General features: G+C 44.1%; 3 protein-coding genes across 4 annotated transcripts in view; 1 reads left to right on the plus strand and 2 right to left on the minus strand.

The window, feature by feature from the left end:
• Positions 1-155: 155 nt before the first annotated feature.
• On the minus strand, positions 156-15,617 carry tecpr1b (tectonin beta-propeller repeat containing 1b). 2 transcript variants are annotated; one of them, XM_042087563.1, is made up of 25 exons: positions 15,188-15,617; positions 14,391-14,681; positions 13,708-13,893; positions 12,798-12,920; positions 12,467-12,589; positions 10,026-10,200; positions 9,692-9,792; positions 9,376-9,477; positions 7,441-7,574; positions 6,606-7,105; positions 6,329-6,417; positions 6,014-6,169; positions 5,685-5,834; positions 5,374-5,531; positions 4,841-4,965; positions 4,465-4,558; positions 4,256-4,352; positions 3,676-3,755; positions 3,360-3,416; positions 2,538-2,712; positions 2,130-2,265; positions 1,850-1,942; positions 1,587-1,693; positions 1,241-1,360; positions 156-843 (listed from the first exon to the last, which is right to left on the minus strand). In XM_042087563.1, exons 2-25 carry the CDS (start codon positions 14,616-14,618, stop codon positions 724-726), a joined length of 3,429 nt encoding a protein of 1,142 aa, XP_041943497.1. In that variant the 5' UTR covers positions 14,619-14,681; positions 15,188-15,617; the 3' UTR covers positions 156-723. The 2 variants fall into 2 exon arrangements, with proteins under 2 accessions (XP_041943497.1, XP_041943496.1); XM_042087562.1 differs by having other exon boundaries at positions 4,465-4,561.
• Positions 15,618-16,112: 495 nt separating this feature from the next.
• On the plus strand, positions 16,113-20,645 carry bri3 (brain protein I3). The gene is made up of 3 exons (XM_042085670.1): positions 16,113-16,690; positions 17,422-17,536; positions 19,053-20,645. The coding sequence occupies exons 1-3, from the start codon at positions 16,510-16,512 to the stop codon at positions 19,183-19,185; spliced, it is 429 nt and encodes a 142-aa protein (XP_041941604.1). The 5' UTR covers positions 16,113-16,509; the 3' UTR covers positions 19,186-20,645.
• Positions 20,646-20,949: 304 nt separating this feature from the next.
• baiap2l1b (BAR/IMD domain containing adaptor protein 2 like 1b) overlaps positions 20,950-22,557 on the minus strand; it is a 41,795-nt gene continuing 40,187 nt past the window's right edge. Inside the window, exon 14 of the mRNA XM_042085669.1 lies at positions 20,950-22,325. Coding sequence (XP_041941603.1) covers positions 22,250-22,325 — 76 coding nt within the window. The 3' untranslated portion in view covers positions 20,950-22,249. The remainder of the gene's footprint in view (positions 22,326-22,557) is intronic.

Genomic DNA, 22,557 nt, shown 5'->3' on the forward strand with positions numbered 1-22,557 from the left:
ACCATATTTGTATGCAGTACAGGTGATGGTTTTTGAAGCTCATCCAAATAACCTGATTCATATGGCACTGCTATGTTACAAAAATATGCAGATTTGATTCAGACAAGCAACAAAACACTAATGAAAGATCAACCACAAAATAAATTTATTATAGACATGGATCATGTACAGAGATACCCTTACATTGTTTCAAGGCAGCATATTGTAAATAATTTAGGTTAGTATGTTATGATCAAAAGATCTGCCATGTAACAATATGAGGCTTTCCATGAGAATATGGACAGGTCATGATCGGATTTACATGTGATGAAGTTGAAGATGGGAGTTGAAAGGGTTAACTCAGAGACCAAAATAAATCCCACAGCATCCTCATGTGATGTTAATACCTAGTTATTAATACCTTTATATTAATGGTTACTACCATTAATAAACAAATATTCCATTTAACAGAACACAATACATATCTGTGATGGTCAGAAATAAAAAATAACAAAATCATGCTTCAACACAAAATCAGACAAAAGTCACTTGGTGGTTAATAGGAGAGGAGTGTGGTGTGTGTTAGTGTCTTCAGATCACTGGACCAGAAGGCATGCAGGGTGTGAGTAACTCCATGCCAGATGACCCCTGACTGACCCCAGGACAGTGGGCTGCAGGCTTATTGTGATGGGGGGGGGGGGGGGAGAGAGAGAGAGGACAGTGACTTAGTGGATGACCACACACTCAGCATGCAATGATGTTCCCATTCACCTGCCTGGGCGTGCGGGGGGGCAGTGGACTGCGGGCAAGGGCGCGCGGAGCGTCCTGGGAGTTCCCCCTGGTCGACAGGTGCTCCCATCCTCCCTGTATGGGCACAAGATCACACACACACACACACACAAACACACATTGACACGGACAGTCCTTTTCAGTTCAGGGCCAGCATTAACTCACTAAATAGTAGATCAAGTTTGTTGTGCTATTGATTTTACGTTATGTCGAATTCATTGCCTTGGTGAATAGTGGATTAGGATATCTCGGGGCATATAACTGTAAAATCTAAGAATAATATGTTATTTATAGGTTTCCTCAGGCATAATTAGACCAAACATGAGTTAATATGAACTGGCGTAACTGTAGACGTCGACGCTTCTGAGTGCTATAAGCTGAGCTGTGTTTATCCCAACACCATCTCCTCAACGCTACCCTTTTAAAGACTATAGCATTGGTCAGGGTTTGCTCCAGGCCAGCAGACACTCACCCCGATGCCAAAGTCCCAGCTCTGGCCTTTGGGCTGCATGGGCTGCACACCAGCCCGGTGACAGACAACACCTGGACTGTCCGAGGGACAACCTGGCACCTTCTCTGCCATAATCCACACCTGGAGAAAAGAAGCACACCAGTCAGCAAGCCCTTCAGCTCCGGCCATCTTTCCCCAGAGTGATCTTTTAAATATCTGCTGTCATGACCTACCACTACATAATATTAGTAATTATCACCATTGCTAATTAATTATAATCTCAGTTTCACTTACAGACAGTTGTCTGAAACTATGACCACTACGTGAAGAACAATAAAAGGATCATTTGGATGTTGATGTCTTGTACCTGATCGAGTGGCCCGACAGAGACCTTGCTCACGTTGTTGGAGATGAGTTCCCACACTGTACCTTGGGGGTAGCTGGGGGTCACACCCTGTCTGTACCACAGATTACCTAAATACAGAGAGTGGGGTGAGTAATGTGTAAAATGGCCTCCTTAATGAATAATGGCCAAACAGTAATAGTAGTCATTCTCGTCATGGTTCTCTGAAAGGTTCCTGTCAGATTGACTCAGCAGAGCAAAAAGAGGGACACGTGAAGAACGCTCACTGTTCTCGTCCACGGCGTAAACAGACGTCCGTCCCACGGAGAGCTGCTTGAGGTTCTGTTTAGGTGGAGAGGGGATGTGGTACCAGCAGTCACCTGCAGAAGAGAACAGCAGTCGGAGTGCAGAGCACAAACAAAACCACCAAAACCAAACCAAGTGAAATCCCCCAGTCATACACATGGCTTAACACAGTCAGTAACGCAATGTTACACCAAAGTTGTTTGTTTTTCAGATGAATGGACGATTCTACATACTGTATGTCTCCTCAGCAGAAGGTCTTACCTGCAGGATTCTGGGCAGACACAGAGCCCCGGTAGAAGACCGAGTTGTCTCGGGCGATGGCCCACACCTGGTGACCTCCACCAATGGAAATGGAGCAGAATGGCTGAGAAGTGCCGATGTGAAGCCAGGAGCTGCCCTGAGGGGAGTGGGAAGCACATTGGTCACTGATACAGCCTGCTGTCTAAGGGGCTTAGCCGTGTTTCCTGGGCTGGTCATTCTATCTTTATTAATCTACACCTACTAGTCTTCAGTTTCATGTCACTTGTATGACATGTGAGACTCCACACAATTATCTCACTGACTGCGTGACCCAATGGAATCCCAAATGAGATGGCATGTATGTTGCTAAAGGCATATTGTCCTACAGTACATCTAGTCTGCTGAAAGGTTAGTGTCATGGGTCCTTACAGCAGGGTTTTCTCTGGTCACACCCAGGCGACAGAGCACATCTCCTCTCTCACTGATGGCCCACAGGGGCACCTGCTCCATGCTGCTCTTAGCCAAGCAGGGCAGGATGGTGATGTCACTCAGTGGAATGGGCGGGACTTCCTCCCAGGGGCCAGTCAGTTGTAATCTACACTTCCTGCCGAGACAGGCCATGGACAGACAGGTTAGGTATTCAATTCAAGGAAATTCAGTTTTATTTATTTATACTGTATACTCTGATCACCATTGTCTCAAGGCCAAGAACGTCACATATTACCAACCGTCCCGCATTTCCAACCTCTTACGTGTATGTGTCACTTACTATTAATTTCTATACAAACCAAGATGGCGGATTCCTAAAGAAACGCAAGCACCCACACCATAAGTGTATCTAAATTAGCTATGTACCAAAAATTACATTTTTACTGTGACTCGAAGAGCTGTAAACAGTCTTCTAAGGCTGCGTGTACAAATCCGCTTGGAGCTCCAGTGGAATTTTGAATTGCGACCAGAATTCTTGGGCTAACCGTTAATGTGCCGTGAGAAAGGTTGGGAATAGGCACCCACCAGCCCGTATATTTCAGCCAGTAAAAGCTCCAGTAAGAGTCAAACTAGATTTTGTTAAAATCTACACACCTATGACTACTGAAAAATGTAAGGTTAATTTATTAAATGTTATTTTGAAGTATTAAAAAACATTGTTTTAGAATTTTCGAACGAAATGGTTGGTAATTAGAACGTTTACTAAAGCTCAGGCTATTGCATTCCTGTCTAACAACAAACCACAACACTGAGGAGACTTACCTGACCCAGCGCCTCCTTCTCACAAAGTCCTTGAGAGTCTTGTTGCCAGTATAGGCTCTGTCCAACCAATACCATGTTTCTCATTATTAATAATATCACTAACATTTGCATATATTTAAACTGGTCACTGTGATCATAGCTGACGTTTTCTTACAGTTTATCGAACTACTGGTTGACATTTTGCTGGCTGTTTCCTTTGTAATTCCCTTCATAAAAATACCAACCAACTGAATAAATTCTGCATCAATGCATTTGGAATAAATGTTGAATTGAAAGTTTAACTATTTTAGGTCATGATAGCACTGAGCACACTTACGCAGTGAAGTCAGCGGCATACTGCCAGCCCTCCTTGTCTGTCCCTTCCGGGGCACTGTAGTCGATAGCCCAGTCTGTTACCTGCATGAGCAGCATGTGTTTATAAGTAATAGTTAAAGAGAGTGGTTCAATATACTGTACTGACCAAAAGACTTCAGAGCAGCTGCATAGTCTTTTAGAATCTTTGACATTTTAGAGCGAGAAATAAATGGGCATTGAAAAAAGTAGGCCTAACCACAACCACTCAAGCAAGCAGTAATGGAAAAAGCTAATAACCCGATAAACACCAATGCTGCATTGAAATATATTTGTCTTAATGTATTTTAGCAATTTAGTCAATTTTGAAACTGCTACAACAAAATTCCCTGATATTCCCTGACTTTGCCCCCAACAATTATAACATTCCCTGACTTTCCATGTCTAAAATAGATTTGATCTAAAAATAGATTTTCTTTAAAACAAAATAGATTTTATTAAAATTCTATTCTATTCCAGAAATTCCATGACCCGTGGGAACCCTGCAGCACCCAAACTGGTATTAGCCTGCCCTTTACTATCGGTGAGCCCGTGAGGGCACCCACCCAGGTCCACTGCGGTGAGGGCGGTTTGGTGCCGGCTTTGGTGCACTCCTTCAGCCCAGAGGCATCGCTCCACATATGGCGGTCCATGGGGAGACCCCTGGAGTAGAGACAGGGAAGGACCAACACGTCAGTGACCAGCTCCACGGCCAGCAGTCCAAACCAGGCACAAGATGAATGAGAGAGAGAAAGAGAGAGAAATATAGACATACTTGTCTGTGTATCCTGTCAGAGGGATCCAACGCTGGTTCTCGAAGATGAATATGCTCCTAACGTCTGCCTGTGGATGCTGATGATCCCGGCTGTCTGCTGGAAATACAGAGGCAAAATATTTGACACCGCACATTCACATACACACACACCCAACACACACGTATTATATATGGGGACCGGGACAGTTGTGGACATTTGGGGTGGAAGGCCACTGAGACGGGGGGGGGTGTTGAGAGGAAAAAAGAGATGGTGCACAGGTCAAAGTTCAGTGGTGAAGTAGGGATAGTAAGCAATGCTGAGAAACAGGAGAAGGGGGCTGGATTTCAGAGGGGAAACTGACCGGGTCAAAGCAATGCAGAGAAAAGGAGCGTTTACCCTCCGCGGAGCATCCCCTGTGACCAGTGTAGACCCAAGCTGTGTGATCAAAGCCAATGCCCCACACCACACCCAGACTATTACACTCCACCGTGTGCAGGTGGCCTGGGACCTGATACCAGAACCTGCACCATGGCACACACAGACACAGACACAGACACACACACACAGACAGACAGAGACAGACGCACAGATTGGTGGATGCTGGCAGCCATGCCGTGGGAGAAATGCCACAAATAATGTTAATGAATGCACAAGTCCGGTAACACACGACAGCACAGCAGAGCTAAAGAAAATAGGTGAAAGGCTGAGTCAGCTCCTATTTGTCTCCAAGAGTTTAGTGTCCATGAAGAGGCTCTATATGCTGTCTTGGCCTTGCCAATGGTAAAGTATTAGAGTGCACATGCAGAAAGAAGAGGCCCATCACTTGATTATTCCCTTGATTATCATATGGGAGCTCCTGTGAACATGTCAACCCAGTCATGCAGAGAAACAGAGAAGGAGAAGACTGGAAGGTATTCTGACAGACTCACATGTTGTCACAGGCTGGGTTTGGTGTTGACGCCTCTAGGCTCGGCGTAGGTTCATGCACCATGATGTCTCCCTTGGAGGTTACAGCCCACAGGGCCTGTTCGGAGGGCCAACCCACAATGCCCTTGCTGTGGCAGCAGGACTCACCGAGGAGAGACAGCTGCAAGAGGGAGATTTGAGAAGTGCAATAAAAACTCAGCATTGCATGGCACAAATGCAATACACCTCTTTCTGTGCAAAAAAAAATTGCTATCTGAAAATGGGTACTGTCCTTTGGTCTGGGGCCATGAGCTCAGCACAGTAATGTGAGTACCCATTGTTGCAGGTCTTGCTGAGTAGGTGTGGAGAGCAGTAGTGGCCACCTCTGTCTGGTCCTCTCTGCTGTGTAGATGGCAAAGCAGTATGGGGATTCCCTCACCTTGGGGACCAGTGCTGTCACTTCACTTATGGGTGTGCAAAGGAACTGAGAGAGAGAGAGAGAGAGGGGAAGAGAGAGATAGAGAGATAGACACTTAAGTTTACTATACTAAATATGTTTGCTCAATATCTGAATATTCTGGTACACTACCTTAAGAAAATGACTTATAAATCTTAAACCATTTTCACAAACTGGCTCTATTTACTTTTGTCTCCTTTTTCTACCTTTTTCTCATCATTTTGTTTGTAGTAGAGATAAAGGATGTCGTCTCTTCTGCCCTGCTCTGTGATGGCCTGCTCCAGGGCAATGCTGACCTCCTCCCACTGGTGGGGCTGCCAATCTCTCCACCAGCGCAGGTGTCCTTTAGTGACACTCACCGACTGTGCCAAGCGATAGAAAAAACAAACAAAACAAACAAACAAAAACAAACAAAAACAAATCCAGTTTCAGTGCATGTGTAGAACCTTCAGGGTGGCTGTGTGCAGTCCGGTCAGACCTTTAATGAAGGTTTCTCAACTTTCTTTCTGTTTCGCTCTCACCTTTTCAAAGATCTGTTCCTCTGACGCCTCCTTCTTTTTTTCACCCGAGGCATGAGCTGGAGTGATGGATAAAGAGAGAGAACTTGACTCTGGGGGAGGAGAATAAGAGAGACACACACGGAATGTGTTATGAGTGTGTGTGTTTATACACTTATCAGATCAATAATGGAGGGGTTGAAATTTCCCACAGCTCAGAAAAGGATACAAAAGTCAGATTAGTGCTGGAATTAAAATCCAACTTATATAAACCTATATAAATGCCACAGTGATGTCTTACTGTCTGCTGAGGACTCCAGCCAGTCAACCTTGGAGGTTGAGATGAGAACACAGCCTCCCCCACTGACCCAGGCCCACGGCGGCCTCTCCTCCACCTCGGGCAGCTCCAGGGGGTAAGTAGCCACAGAGACCCGCTGGGCAGTGGCCCCTGCTGGGCCAGCAGGACGCTTGCCCTTGGCCTCTTCCTCCAGATCCACGTTGCTCCACGGGTCGACCCCAGCTGCCTGGGAGGGAGCTTCGCTCGAGGTCAGAGGGACCTCCTCCTCCTCACCGTCTTCCCCTTGGGCCTCAGGGTTCTCTGCGGGGACCGTGGTCAGTGGCGTCCTGCCCGCGGGCCTGATGGTGCACTCGCGATCTGACACCAGAGCCGAGATGAAGCTGTCGCTGGTGATCTTGGGGATGGTCGCTTTTGGGACTGGGCTGTCCGGTCCCCCCAGGGAGTCCTCCAAGCCCAGCACCGAGCCCTGGGACGAGTCGGTCATCTCCCCACTGAAGTCATGGCTGCAGGGGAAGGCCAGAGAAGAGGGGCCAGCAACGATCAAAACAATTCCAATCATCACAATGACATAGGAGCACAGGGGACAGTCCCACAACAACTGCCTGCAACAAGGCGCCATCTACTGGTAGTAAATAGTATAATATTCCCAAAATAAACTCATTTAGAGTGTGTGGCTTTTTTTCTTACTGACCCAGAATCAGTATCAACACTGAGATCCTCTCTGTGTCAATGAAAGAAATTGTTACACTGAAACATAATCTCATTTTCTGCCGGGCAGTAAAAAGCAGCTGCACTACTGGAAGTGGGGAAGCCTTGGCGGCCTGCCTGGCGGACTGACCTTGGCTGGCCGTCGGCAGGTCGAGCGCTGTCCCACTGGGCAAGCACTGGAGTCCAGCCAGTCCCTGTCACCTGGCTGGCGGTCACCCCCTGTCGGAAATAGATGGTGCGGTCCTCGCTTCCGATGCCCCACACCTGAAAAGTGCAGACACAGCCACAGCTTGCACAACCAAATCCATACTCAAGACTACACCTCAGTGTCTTCATTTCATCCGGTCGTAAAGCTCCAATACTGCTTGTCCAGTGAGTAGTTCTCCTTACTATGATTAGCTTGTTTGGAGGGCAAGGAGGTGGGGTGTGGGGAGTGGGGGGTTGAGGTGACAGATTTGGTTACTCAGTGCAGTTTACGGTCATCCATTCCTGACAGAAGCTGGACTTGGTGTGAAAGATGCTGAGGCTGATGGTGGGAACAGCTAACACAACCGGTCAGGACACCGATGGCTCAGAACACGGTGGGAGAATCTGCACACCACTGTCTCTTGGCCTGAGCTACTGGAGTAACTTCACCTCCACACATGGTGCAGGCTCCCAGGCCAACAATGGAGTAGAGCTCTATAGACCAGATAGTTCTCCTCTGAGTTACTATATTTTTGTGAGTAGATATATTTTTTGTAAATAGACCAAGACAAATGCACTGTGCAAGTCAAATATGTTCTGAAGCTAAAACAAGGTTTCTAACTCAATCAGCCCACCTCTCCTTCCACCCATCTCTGTCCTGATTTGACCTCGCAATTCCATGCCCATAGAGATCCGATTTTGTCTGGTCCATTTGACCAGTTATAGCTTATGTACTTTTAATTAAAACATAATATTAATATTTATTATATATTATATTATATAACATATTATATTATATTTACACACCAATATTGGACCTGAGGGCTCCTCCAAAGAAGCACACACACACACACACACCCAGTCATTTAGGGCATGAGATGCATAATATGGCACAGAGAGTTGCAGCCAGACTCAAATTAGCCGTGGTCCTGCTGGCCTCACCAGAGTGCAGAATACAGCAAAAGGATATATATGGCAGGGTCCTCTAGGGGCGGCGGCTACCGTGGATGGCAGCCAGCCGTGGAGCCCGACGGGGCTCTCGTTTCAGAGCAGCAGGGGTCAGGTGTGTGTGTGTGTGTGTGTGTGTGTGTGTGTCTGTGTCTGTGTGTATGTGTGTGTGTGTGTGTGTGTGTGTGTGTGTGTGTCTGTGTGCGTGCGTGCGCACCTATGTGTACATATGTGTGTGTAAAAGTATGTTTCTCTGTCTTTCTGTGTATGTGTGTGTGTGTGTAAGAGAGAGAGAGAGAGAGAGAGAGAGAGAGAGAGAGAGAGATAATATTTAACTGTGTGTGTGCAAATGTATGTGTGTGTGTATGTGTGCATGTGTTTATGTGTGTGTGTGTGTGTATGTGTGTGTGTGTGAGAGAGAGAGAGAGAGAGAGTATGTGACATACGGAGAGGGAGAGAGAGAGATTAAGGGGCTAAGGTGGGGGCCTTGGTGGCTGCATCGCTGGCAGTTTTGCCCTCCTAGACTCAGCAGCAAGTGACCCACACTGCCCCCGCCCAGGCAGAGCTCTGAAAGGAACACTGGGGAGAAATGTGATTCGGCCAACTAATGCTTTGCTAATGAGAAGCCAAGAGGCGGGGAGGGGGGTAGAAATGAAATGAAAGGGTGGACATAGGGTATAAATAAGATGGGCAAGACATAGGTCAGTACGTTGCTGCTCTGGAACATTATGGTCCTAACCCACATTGTATGACAGATCAAATGCTGTTTATATCCTCAAAGATGCAACCGCAGCAGACTGACTGGAACCGGCCGGGCACCAAGCCAAAGAGGAACCTTTTCAGCATAGATAGATAGATAGATAGATAGATACTTTATTGATCCCCAGGGGATCAATAAAGTTCTGGTGGATGTGTTTCAAATGGAACTCACCTGGTCGGTGGGCCCCACGCTCACCATCAGCATCTCTCCTGATATGTTTATCCACCCCGATCCACAGGGATTGTGGGAGTTCACTCCCCTTCTGAACCATACCTAACCCCAGGCACAAGGGCAAGAAAGCAGTCATTTACAATGGTAACACCAAAGTTTGAGAACACCAACAGTAAATTTGTATCATCTAAACCCATGCTAATCTGAGTTGCGTGAGAGCCTTGAAACTTATCTATCACTATTGATAAGAACAGACCAAATACAATACACTGTTTGATGGTCCTAGTTGAACGATGTTAGATGTGTAATATTTTACTTTGTTGTCTTTGGTGATGGCCCACACCACGCACATCCCCACAGACACAAGGGCAGCCCCCATGTTCTTCTTAGGAGGTTCCACCACTGTCCAAGATGATCCTTTAAGGCAGAAGATACATCTCACAAGATTGTACCGGTATATGAAGTCAAAATGCCTTTAACCAAGATAATAGGGTACCCTTGGTATTAAACATAATATTAGTTTGATGACAAACTTATTTGGGTATGTACAGGTCTATTTGAGTGTATATCCTAGAACGTTTTTTAATGTATTATAATACTGTAGCATTAATAAAACATATGCAGATATGTAAAGCCTATACTGTACTAACCTTTGGGTTGTTCGCAGCTAACACCCGTCCGAACCAGAAGCTGGCCATCCCATAATACTGCCCACAGCAGGTCTCCAGGGCCACAGCTCACCTGGGCAACCTCACCGGGGGCTGCCACCTCCTCCCAACCACAGCCCTCTGGTCTCAGGTGCTGGATGCCGCTGCGAAACCACACCTGTGTTCCCCAGACACACACAGTTCTCACACACACAATCACATACCTTCTGCCCATTCCACTGTCTGTTTCAATGTCTGAACTAAGTTCTTTATTGTCACACACACACACACACACACACACACACACACACACACACACACGTACGTTTAAGTAAACAGCAAGGTTCTCATTTGACATTTGACCTATCCACCGCATTTGACCTATCCTCTGCATTTGACCTATCCTATACTTGTGACTAGTCTAGAGGAATACGCCTGGATTCAGGGGAAAATAGGGCGGGGGTGAATTTCTCTGATTTCGAACAAAGCTTTTTTCAATAGCCAATCACGGAGAGGTGGCAGACCTTGTGAGTATGCACATGTACTGGGTGTTTCATGAAAATACCGCAGACAGCGGACTAACAACCAAAACAATGGCGTTTAGTTTGCCTTTGTAGCCAGCCTTTGCTTAGGCAAATGAGACATAACTTTTAAGGTTTAAAGCAAAGGTTGTTATGAGCTTTAATTTCTTCAAAAATTGGCTCTAAATTGCAAAACATGCTTCAATTATGTTTGTATCGGCAGCCATTTCGTACTGGTTTCGGTAGGAACTTTTCTCCATGAACACAACAGAAGTGAGATCAGCGGGCGTCTCTGAAAGTAGTTGTTTTCTGGTTGTGAAGGTTTTGGCCCAGAAGTTCGTTCAACATGATGCAAGCTTCTGGGTACCCAGATTAACTTAGGAGCAGCAAGCACACTCACTAGAGGCAGGAAGCAGGGGGGAAGCAGCAGAGCTGTACCTGAGGGGCAGTTGAGGGGTTAAGTGTCTCGCTCAAGGGCACAGCAGCCGTGGATGTTAAGAGAGCGGAAAGTACTGTCCACCCACTCTCCCCAACCCACATTTTCTGAATTGACGACCTTTCGGTAACAAACTCGTTTCTCTAACATTTAGGTAATGGCTTGGCTGCCACCTAGGGAAGGGTCAAGGTCTCTCCTCAGCAGCACACAAAAAGCAGTCATACTCTATACACAAATGAAAACACACTCAGACACAACCACACACACACAGTCATACATACATAGTCATATGGAATGACAGGTGATTCGCAGTACTTAAACTGTACACAAATCACCTGAACCCCAAGCGTAAACTGAGACATTCCTGACATTTCCTTAGGGGTTGAGTGTCAGTTGAGTAACTTGAGAGGCTCTGAAGGTACTAATTACACAGACTAAAAATAGTTCACTAAAAATAGGATGAAAGAAAAATAAGACTAAGAATCTGCAAACAACAAATACAAATGTCACTTTAACAGAATTCATCAACTGAGATTTGTGGTTCATATTATAAAATCGCACCAAAGAAACATGGAGACTTAAGTATAAGTATAAGTATAAGTATAAGTATAAGTATAAGTATAAGTATATATACTCTTTTGATCCCGTGAGGGAAATTTGGTCTCTGCATTTAACCCAATCCGTGAATTAGTGAAACACAGCACACAGTGAGGTGAAGCACACACTAATCCCGGCGCAGTGAGCTGCCTGCAACCACAGCGGCGCTCGGGGAGCAGTGAGGGGTTAGGTGCCTTGCTCAAGGGCACTTGCAGTCTTAAGAGAATTATTGAAAGGATGTGAGGAGTGAATAAAAAAACAAATTAATCATTTGACTTCTTATGCCAAGAGAATAATTCTTCAGCATGTCAGAAGAGGCCACTGTCATACATACATGCCATGCCTGCATACCCTCACCTCTCAACTCAAGTCCATTTTTGATCCTCCTCTGTCAGCATGGTGTATGGTACTACACTGGTCTCTAGTGGCAGTATATTCTAGGTGCACCCAACTCTTTAGTACTTTGCAATCACCAATAGACCTCTGAAGTTCACCTACAAAAAAGCTGCCGTCTTTGGCCATATAAAGAGATCCAGTATCTTGCGATTTTTCCTATGGGAAAATAATATGGGCATTTTGAATAATCGCACCAGAAAGACAATGTCTGAAATGCAGACATTTTGCTCTACACACTTTTGTCCTCTGCCTTCGAATGGGTTCTGTCAGTATGTTAAGACGGTGAACTATGATTTTTGCTACCCCAGAGCTAACGTGCAGTGCAGCTTGCCATAGGTAGCTTCGATCAACACCCGGATCTCCTTATATGGGCATGATCTTTGCAGCTTTGATTCCTTATTGTAGGCAAACTTCAGAGGTCAAAGTTCAATCTGTAGGTTATGACACGGATGCCATGATAGGAGAGGTGCATGATGGCTACTGTTGTCACCTACCCTCCCTTGCTGGGACACAGCCCAGAGGTAAAGGCGCTTCTCACTGCTGTGGCTCATCAGGTGACCTCCACAGCTGATGTCAGTGAAGGGTTGTGGAGGGGGCCTCCCTCTGTCCAGGGAAATCTGAAAATGAACCCAACAACATCATAAATAATGTCTTAATAGTCTTAATAGACTGTCTTAATAGTCTAACCTCTTTTTTTCATACATATAATTATTTTTTTACTTGAATTATTAATTTCCAACATTCCAATGGGATATTCTGACAAACACTGGTAGGAGTAAGAGACCTAGGCTGTTCCCTCCCAGAGGCCCTTCAGAGATGCCTTACCTTAGACCACGAGCCAAAGGCCCTGTAGCGTCTGTTCCGAAGCCATCGTCTGCGGCGAACACAGGAGTTCCACTTTTTTTCCTTGCTGAAGCTGGCAGGAAAATCCACGGCATACTCCCATCCCTGAAATTCAAAACAGGGACACATATAGAAATACACTTTTCCCTTTCTCCATTCCATGAGGACTATCTGAAAAGGAAACCCAACTCAGTCAGCTCTCTAATCTAGATTTTACAGATCCAGTCTCATCATTTCTGGCACATCCAATCAAATTACATCGTTTCCTACTGTGGGGGCAGTCGTGGCCTACTGGTTTGGGCTTCAGGCTTGTAACCGGAGGGTTGCCAGTTCGAACGGCTGAAGTGCTCTTGAGCAAGGCACCTAACCCCTCACTGCTCCCCGAACGACACTGTAGCAAGGCAGCTCGCTGCTCCGTGTTAGTGTGTGCTTCACCTCACTGTGTTCTCACTGTGCGCTCTGTGTGTTCACTAATTCACGGATGGGATAAATGCAGAGACCAAATTCCTTGTATACGCAAGTCTACTTGGCCGAGAAACCTGATTTACATTTACATTAAAAAGAAGCAATTGGCTGACAGTGTGTATGTCTTGATTCTGAGCCGCTTTGGTGCCCATTTATAGAGCCTGGGCTGTTCACATACACAGAACTTTTTCTGAGTTCATAATGGACAGACAGCTATAGAATTTAACTTAATTTGACGACAAGCGTAATGGATTAGAATTAAGGACTACTCCTTTATTGTAAAGCCCCAACGTGGGAAGTAGGGGAACAGTTTTGATTTTGGTGTCCCCATACTGACAAAGTATTCTAGTCATAATAAAATGCATTTTTGGGTGTGGTAATTAATACAGTCAAGCAATCATGAAATGAGTCAGAGCATCAGACACACCCCCGTGTTGGTAGATGGTCTTCCACAGCTCTCATCATGCACAAACCAGTCACCCTCCCACTCCCAGCTCTCTGAGGGCAGCTGGAAGCTGTGCAGAGGCTGAGAGTTAAGTCCCGCCTCATCCGTCCATGACCAGCGGTCTGTGGGCAGCAGCGAGTCTGTGAAACCATCCAAGGGATTCCAGCGCTGCAAAAAAAGCATGATACAGTCAGGGCAACCACATAACCGGTTCCATGTGTTCCGATTGGATGATTAAAGTTCTCAAAAAACTGATGATCAAAGCTCTAAAGAGGGAGCGTACTGAGTGTGAGATCAACCTACAAGTTACTCATCTTGCACTCACTGGATCATCTTCCTGAATGTCAATATTCTGATCAGAACAAGTCTGGGCAAATTACTAAGTCAGCACCAGTCAGAGGCTATATTTATTGTTTTGTACTTTTATGATGTCATCACATCACCAAAAGTAGGCTGGTTTTACCAAAAATATCTGGCAGTATTTTTAAAGTACAAAAATGATACAAAATATGAAGCCATTTTCTTCAACCCAATGAAATAGGTATTTCAAATATATGAAGGCCTACTATAGGCTAAATAGGTAGTGCCAATCCCTGTCTACATGTTATTCCTTGTTTTTTTCTTAGACAGAGTGTTAAATATGCCTATTAGTTTTAACAAATCACCTGGTTTTCATACGTTTCTTCTTGGTAACGTATTGCTGTATCACTTGGGTTAACGTTGAGGTAAAGTTGATTGTCGCACCCAATACCCCAGCAACATTGCTTGACAGCCGCTACGCGTTTCAGTTCCAGCACTTTGTCCTTCGAGCGCTCCCAACGCCCTCCAGCGGTGGACAGGCAGTACACTCTTCCATACACATCCACGGCCCACAGGAGGGAACAGTTCATCATGGATCCCTACGGCAGAGCGCCTCCGGGTTCCCTCAGGATAGAACTCCGGCCGAAGCTCTTTCCCTGTAGATTATAAAAGGAACTCTCATACGAGCAGAGAATACAGTCATACAGTCATGCGCGCACAGACGTCTCCATGTGATTTAGCTACAGTCTGCTGAACGCAGAGTTATGTAGTTGATGCGCTGACATGTTTTAATGATGAAGGACAACACTATGTCGAGTATTACTTAAATTAAGTCCCCCCCCCTTTTTAACCCGGTTTTAGCAGTTTATTTTCTGGCATATAATCGTCTATCTAAAGGACAGACGTAACCTAGTTTAAGGAAAATGTAGCCTATCTTTTACGTCTGGCAACCGCTTTGACGGGACACTTGACAACCGAGTCTGCAAAGCAACCATGACATTGGACACCTATGTGGAAGAGGGTTAGACTTCAAAACCTTTAAATAATTCCTGAACATGACAATAGCCTTTTCACTTCCTTCTCCGAATACACCGACATAAACTTGCAACTAAATGTTACAATCTAACAACTGCATCCCGAACAAAGCATAAATATAACTTACCTCTGCAATTGGGTGGTGTGTGAACTCCAATTGTGCCCCCTAATAGCCTACATCAAGTAGCAAAGATAAAGCAATAATATTACAGGACATGGGAGATCATAGCTGAAATGTTACGGGATTAGTTTCTCATACAGAATGTCCTCCCGGGTAAAATAGACAAAAATACTGAAAACACCCTTTTCGGCCCATACAGTTTATTCCCATTGTGAGGAATATTCCTACTGACTCAAAATCCACGACAGGAAGTTGAGGTATTTATTACGGATTGGCTGTCATGCTATGAAGCCTGTGCATCCTCGTCACCGATTGGACAATCCCTTCAGGATGGGGCGTTTTACCCCGTCTGCTACAGCTGTTTAGCGGAACTATTTACATGTAGAATTATTTATAATGCGCAATTTCAATAATTTAAAACGTTGATCAAAACATTGGTTCACCGAAAGGTTTGGCGAAAGATGATCAAGTTCATTATTTTCTTCTGCCTGTTACCACTGCAAAACAAAATGGAACATCTCAGGAACATTTGTTTTACATATTTTGTAGACCTACTTTCAAATTCAAGTGGATGCATTATTATTTAGGCTTGCATTCTGGTCATGTTAGCTTAGCCTAGTATGAGCAAGCCTCTGGTTTTGTTCCTAAATGATTAAATGTAATTTGTTGAATCTCAGTCAAGACCCATTGTGGTTCCCTAGGTCAGTTCAATTACCTTGGTTGTTTTAGTTTTTATTCACTTAACTTAAACGAAAAGCAAGGACGGTTCAAATGTCACAGCAGATCACATTTATTACAAATATTATAAGCCACCTTAAGACAAATCTGCGTCAAGGTAGCGGAGCTGTTGCGTTTGTGCGGCGGTAAAGAGGAATGTCACTTTAAGACGCGCTGCGCTTTGTAGACGCCCATTGCATCACATGATTGCTGTCTTGTGACAGACCCGATAGCAGGAAAACGATTTTTGAGTTTCAAAGGAGTTTACGTAAACAACTTTGAAGGTGATGGTGGACGAGAGATGAGTTGGTAAACGAAATGACGTTAATTTAAATTGAACCCAGTCTTAACTATACGTCGTCTTAATTTGACCAAGTGGTAATGGGTTTGGGAGGTATTACCGACTTGGCGCATGGCGAGTGGTGAAGTTTCTAGTTTCTTGGTCGCGTTGTCTTTGTTTTGTCACACGTTTTTACTCTTTCAGTCGCGCACAGGCACTTTTTAGAATTGCATGACGCTCAGGGGAAATCAACAAAAATCAAGACCTCAAGGTGAGAGTGCAGGCAGCTGAGATTACAGTGATACAGAAAATCTGAAAGCGTTAACAGACCATGTCGGATATGGATAATAAACCCCTTCTGCAAGACAAGCCCCCAGCTTATAACACTGTTTCGGGGCCGTATGAATATGGTCAACAGCAAAATTATGGCGCTATCCCAGCGGCTGGCCCGCCACCTCCTGGATTTCAGCAGCCACCACCACCGCCGCCCTATAACTATCCCGCTGGACAAGGCAAGTGTACTTTCCCTTTTAAAAAAACAATGTGTGCGCCTTATGTTTATGAAATATCTCACCTTCTGATGTGACTTGGTAGCTACTTTTTAGGTAGCTACTTCTATATGTGTGTAACAATAATGTAACAATTTAACGCATTGTTGGAATCGGGTGAATATTGCCTGAAATCTTTCAGATAGGGGCCTCACATAGGCTAAGGATAGTTTTAAACTTTGCTCTGTGTTGGGGTGCTCTTAGTAAACGTGTGTCTTGTTGTGTGAAGACCAAATACTGTATGTGAGTTTTTACAGTAAAAGTTTAAGAGCGTTTGATTACAGAATAAAGAAACGATGGCTGCTCTACAGTAAAGCGACAGGCTGTAGGCCTATCTTCTCTGAACGTCGTCTGTATCATACATCAGCCTGCCTCTTTCACGACATTTGGCATTTGAAACTAGACACAGAACAAGTAACTGCTTCCTCATATGCCATATTTATAGCTAGGGTTATAAACGGTTTTATTGAGTTAAATGGTTTTCACTTAAAGTACTGTAACTAAGTCCTTACTATAAAAACCTTCCTCCATTGATTAGAAGAGATACTAGTTCGACCCCTTAATTGTTGTTGCCATATGAAACTTCATTGTACACAAACTTCAGCAAGTGTAACACAGCAAGTGTTAAAGAGTTTGTCGGACAGTCAGATGTACCTCAGGTCTGTGACCACTCTCTGTACCCTCTCTGACTGCAGCTTATCCTGCTGTGCCAGGCCAGGTGCCAGCTGTGGCTCAGCAGCCCACCTTCGGCGGCACTTACACCATCATCCAGCCCTCCGTGGTTGTGGTAGGGGGCTGCCCTGCCTGCAGGTAAGTCTGACTCTGCCCGCCAGAGAAACAGGTTCTCACCGCTCTGACTCCAAACCAGCTTAAAGCAGATAGGGCACAATGGTGACTGAGTGGGGGAAAAACATGTAGGTAGGTAAATAGATAAATAGAAGTGCTTTTAGTACCACAGTTTATTTCAATTCTGGTCATTTTTAACTTGTCATATCACCTACACAACATTGTAAACACAAACAAGCATATCAAAGGAATTCTCTCAAAAAGTTCACTGAGTTTTCTGGCTGCTCAGGAAGTTCCACATATGGTAAGATTCAGACATTTCAGTGTATCCAGAGTACTTTATGAATCATTAAGCTACATGACTATGCCAGTTACATCTCCCATTGCTGAGTGCTCATCAGAGTTCATCTTCACTGAGTCATTGTTTAACCGACATAAAGTGACTGAAGCCAACCGTTGTGTCACAAGAGAGCATTTTGCGGGTGGCTTATTTCCTGTTTAAGACCATGTGTTACTATGTTGACAGAAACAGTGTATTTTTACTTTGCAAAACATTTTCTTTGTTGCTTTAACATTTTTTTAGACATTAAGGCTTAGTGTTAAAATCGCCTCGCTTGAAATTATATTTGACTTGGCTGGTCTAATTTCTTGGTCAAACTGTGGTTGAAAGTCTTTATTCATGTGACTGTTAAGGCAGCAACCATGTCAGTGGTGGTTTGTTCCCTGTGTCATTATTCTGTACTTTCCAGATGCAGAGGCAGCGAATTTGTTGCTGACTGCTTCCTCTTCAACTGGGAAAAGTGATTAGTTACATTGTTAGCCAACATAAAAAAAAGCTGTTTTTCCCCCTTTCCCACCAGTCTCATTACGGGATGACCGTCACTTCTGCACTTCTTTCAATTACTGAAAAAAACAAAAAAACAATTGGCCATCTCCAACGGGGATTTGTTCATCCTTTCGTGGTGTCAATTTAGCTGTTACAATAAAGCTCAGACTGCTCAAATGAAGTAGCAGTAAGGAGTTCTAGTATAAAACTAGCAAGTACCTAAGGAACATGCAAAAACCAACAATTGCACAGTTGGCACCAATAAAATCTTGCTCGCCTAGCATATTATTTTTGTTGTTTTGTTGTCTCTTGGTAGTTGTCAATGTTAAGCCGTAAAAGCATACAGCATCATTTTGTTGGGTGGTCCCATCAGGACCTCAGACTTAAGTAGTGTGCAGCCAGGTTGGTAAGTGGAAATGACAGGTTTATTTGTCTGTCCTGTTGTACGACAATACCATCAAAGCACATTTAACCCTTAAAGGAGTACGGAATGTTGGGAAATGAACGTTCTAAAGAATATCTGGGTTCATTGAATTCAACAAAGAATTTTAGAACCTTCAATTGTTGCGGAACTTAGAATGTTCAAAAACCTACACCTTTTAAGGGTTAAAGATGATTCCTCAAAAATGGTGAAATCTCTGCCTACTGTTGCTGTAAAGTGTTAAGCCAGCAGAGATGAGCGGGTATGTTTGTGTGTGTGACTCCTCTTCTTAGGGTTGGGGTGCTGGAGGACGACTTCACCTGCTTGGGCATCCTGTGTGCCATCTTCTTCTTCCCCATTGGCATCCTCTTCTGCCTCGCCCTGCGCCAGCGGAGGTGCCCCAACTGTGGTGCCACGTTCGGCTAGAGCCACCGAGGACCAAAACAGAGCAGCGGCCAGAATGATGGCGGTGGCGGGGACCCAGGCCTGGCCTCTCTTGCCCATGCTTTTATCTTTATTTTGTCAATCATATTTGCACACCAGTAATGCCATGCATAAAAAAACACATCTATTGATAATGAGAATCTTATTTTTTAAGATGCATGTGATGATAAATGTATTGTTCATTTTTACATGACGAGACAATGTTAATGATCGACAACTCGGTGATTAGCTGCCCCAGTTCTGACCTCTTTCATCCAATCATTGGTGCCTTTACTAAGTCAGAGGGTGATTGTGCGAATGGAGTTTCAGATCTTTGCTCTCATCAGCAGGATGTGGAATATAACCCCCCCACTGGACTAGCAGACAGGTGGAGGGGGAGTCTTGCTAACACACCTCATTGGAGTGACTAGCAGGAGAAGTGGAGTTAGACGAAGACCATCATGTCACCCATTTTTTTTTTCTTTTTCTTTTTTAAACAGAAAATGTGCAGGTCACTCTGGTCTATGCAGGTATTTGAACTGTTGCCGCTGACCAGTGCATTCTGGGAAAAGGGAACAAGAAGCTGTCCTAGTCATGTGTCTCCCTTGGCGTGGGAGATTTATGGCCACAATGGTGTTGTACAATCATGCAGTCCACCACGCAGAGGACTAAACCTGCTGTTCATCTTTCTCCCTCTTTCTTTTCTCTCTCATCCCGAGGCCTCTCTTCTTAATCTTACTTTTTATCTAGAAATCTTCTTAAACTGATTCAGTTACTTCTACAGAGTTGGTTCTCTCTAATTTACTGTCCTTTTCTACAAGTCAGTTTGCTTGATTAGATGCTGTTTATCTCGAAAATTCACTGCAAGTTTATACAAATATAGTTTTTTTTTTTTTTAGAGACAGCGCTCACCTGTTTCTTCTCTTTTGGGGGCCATAATAATCCTTGCACTGCACTGATATTTGCATTTAGCATTTGTATGAAATGGATGATGCTTTCAGATAATGGATTGTCTGTCTGTACATGGTATATGCAGCCTTCAGGTACACTGCGCAGTGTAGCTGTGCTAAGGCTCTGCTGGCCTTCTTTTGGCAAATGAAAACCTACAGTTGTTGCAATAAAGTCGTTTCTAAGTCACGCCATGTCCGCATGCCAGATGAGTTTCAATGCACATGATTTTTTGTTGGCTTTTTGTTAGGTGATGTATACTGAAGCTTATTTTTGGTAATGACTGTAAAAAGTGTGGTTTTCATCATGTATCAGTTGAAAAAAAATGTCTTATTTTTGTGTGTGTGTGTGTGTGTGTGTGTGTGTGTGGCTTGCTAATTGTTTAAAGTTTAATGAAAGGGTATTTTAATTTTCTGCTCAGTCTCCTTCAGAACACAGTGCATGCAGTCATGATCAGTCTGCACTTTTTATATGAGAGAAATACTGTAAATTAAAGTATATGAGTGCAACCTGAATGATGACTAAGTGATCTTTAAAAATAAAAGTATCCTCTATATAAAGATTACTCAAAGACTCTATATCTGATCAAGCAGTCTAGGGACAGATAATGATGCTGTGTATGTTCCATTATTGTTACAGAAAAGGTCTCATTATGTATTTTTGTACAGGTTAAATCAGTCTCTTGGAATAACAGGCTTGAGGCTCCTCTTTACAACATTAAAGCAAGAACATGCTCATTTTAAGAAAATGTTTGGCAGGTATGTTTTGTATCTTAGTCATAATGTCAATAATCAGTTATGCAGGAATAACATCCACCTGTGCAGAAATAAAACATTTATTTTTATCTTCATAGAGCAAGTATGCAACATAGTCACATGATAAACAGCAGCAAGAGAAAATAAAAAGAAGCTTTGCACTAGGCATCTGAATGGCTTCCCTGAAATGCCAAGTTGAAATGGCAGTAAATGTGATGAAGGGAGAAACACAGTGTTAACTTTACACCTGCACAAGATGTCTTTCTGGTGGAGGAAAATACAGGGCTGAATTAGAGGTTAAGGCAAAAGTGTTCTTCACTGTGTGAATCAAATCTAGTCGTATACTGTACATCCAAAAGTATCCACAGTAGACAAAAACACTGAATAAACAGAAGGACTGGCTGAGTGTTGCATGTCTAGCATTTCTGTGTGGAATCTATATGCAGACAGTACTTGAATAGCTGGGCCATGGCACAGAAACTACAAGTGCTGTTGAAAGTAAAGAAACACTTAAATGAAGTCCATGCTGAGGAGAACACATTTACAAATCAAGGCTCTATTGAAACTATCTGCTACTGTGTGTGCTTCCATGAGAGAAGTTCAGTATATGCCCTAAACTATCCTCCCAAAGCTGACTCAAGTCATTTCAGACAACTAGGCCTGCCCAGTCTCTCCATTCAGCATCATCTGTCATGACAGTGAACTGAGTTTGCTTTGTGTCCCAGTCCTACTTTTGCTTTCAAGACAAATAAATTCCTGCACATTCAGTAGAGGACTTCCTACAATGTGCTCATATGCCTCTCCATCTCGGGCCCATATGCCTCTCCATCTCGGGCTTGTATCATAGACATCAGTAGGTATTTAAAATATTATTGTCAACAGACAAAGCACATAATCAAAACACTAGCAACACTATCAGAGGGACGTTCATTCAATGTCAGCCCCACATACAGTATACATTCAGTATTTGTCCTATGGCAACATTATATCCTTAACGGTTATTCAACTTCAACAAGATACAGCGAAAATCTATCTACATAGGAAGAGAATGTACAATTTTAGATATTTGTATTATGTCATCTTGCTTTGTTGCATAAATTGCCTGTATCACTAGTGGCAATGTCAGAACTGATTAGCAAAATATACATGTATACTGTATCTCTCTAAAAGTTATATAAATAAATGTACTTCTCTACTCACTCCAGCTCACAGTGCCAGACCGATTGTATACAGCAGTTACCTGTCTACTCTAAACAATACAAATGAACACAAAACTTGACATCTTTGACATCGTGTCTTCCCACAGGCGTCCGAATCAGTCCAGATCAGTCTCTGCATCATGCTAGTGTCCCTGGGCTCCTCTCTCAGATGACGGGAGCCGATCTGTCATTGGTGACGGTGGGCCGCAGTCTGACAGTAGCAAATGGGTTTCCTCCACCTCTGTTGGGGGACGGGGGGTGGGGTGGGGGTGGGGGGATGGAAGCGTGTTAGTAACATCCACACACAATGGGACGCAAAACATCTCTCCGCATATCTATAAGTCAGCCAATGCATATTTTTTTTAATTGATGGCCGTGTTGTGTCCAGCTGGGGCCGTGCTCTAGTGCCTGTCTGCACACTCCCAGGGCAAGTCTACAGCACATTTTCAGTATCACAGAAAATAGTTACAGAA

Source organism: Alosa sapidissima, chromosome 3 (assembly GCF_018492685.1).
Source record: "Alosa sapidissima isolate fAloSap1 chromosome 3, fAloSap1.pri, whole genome shotgun sequence".
NCBI lineage: Eukaryota > Metazoa > Chordata > Actinopteri > Clupeiformes > Clupeidae > Alosa > Alosa sapidissima.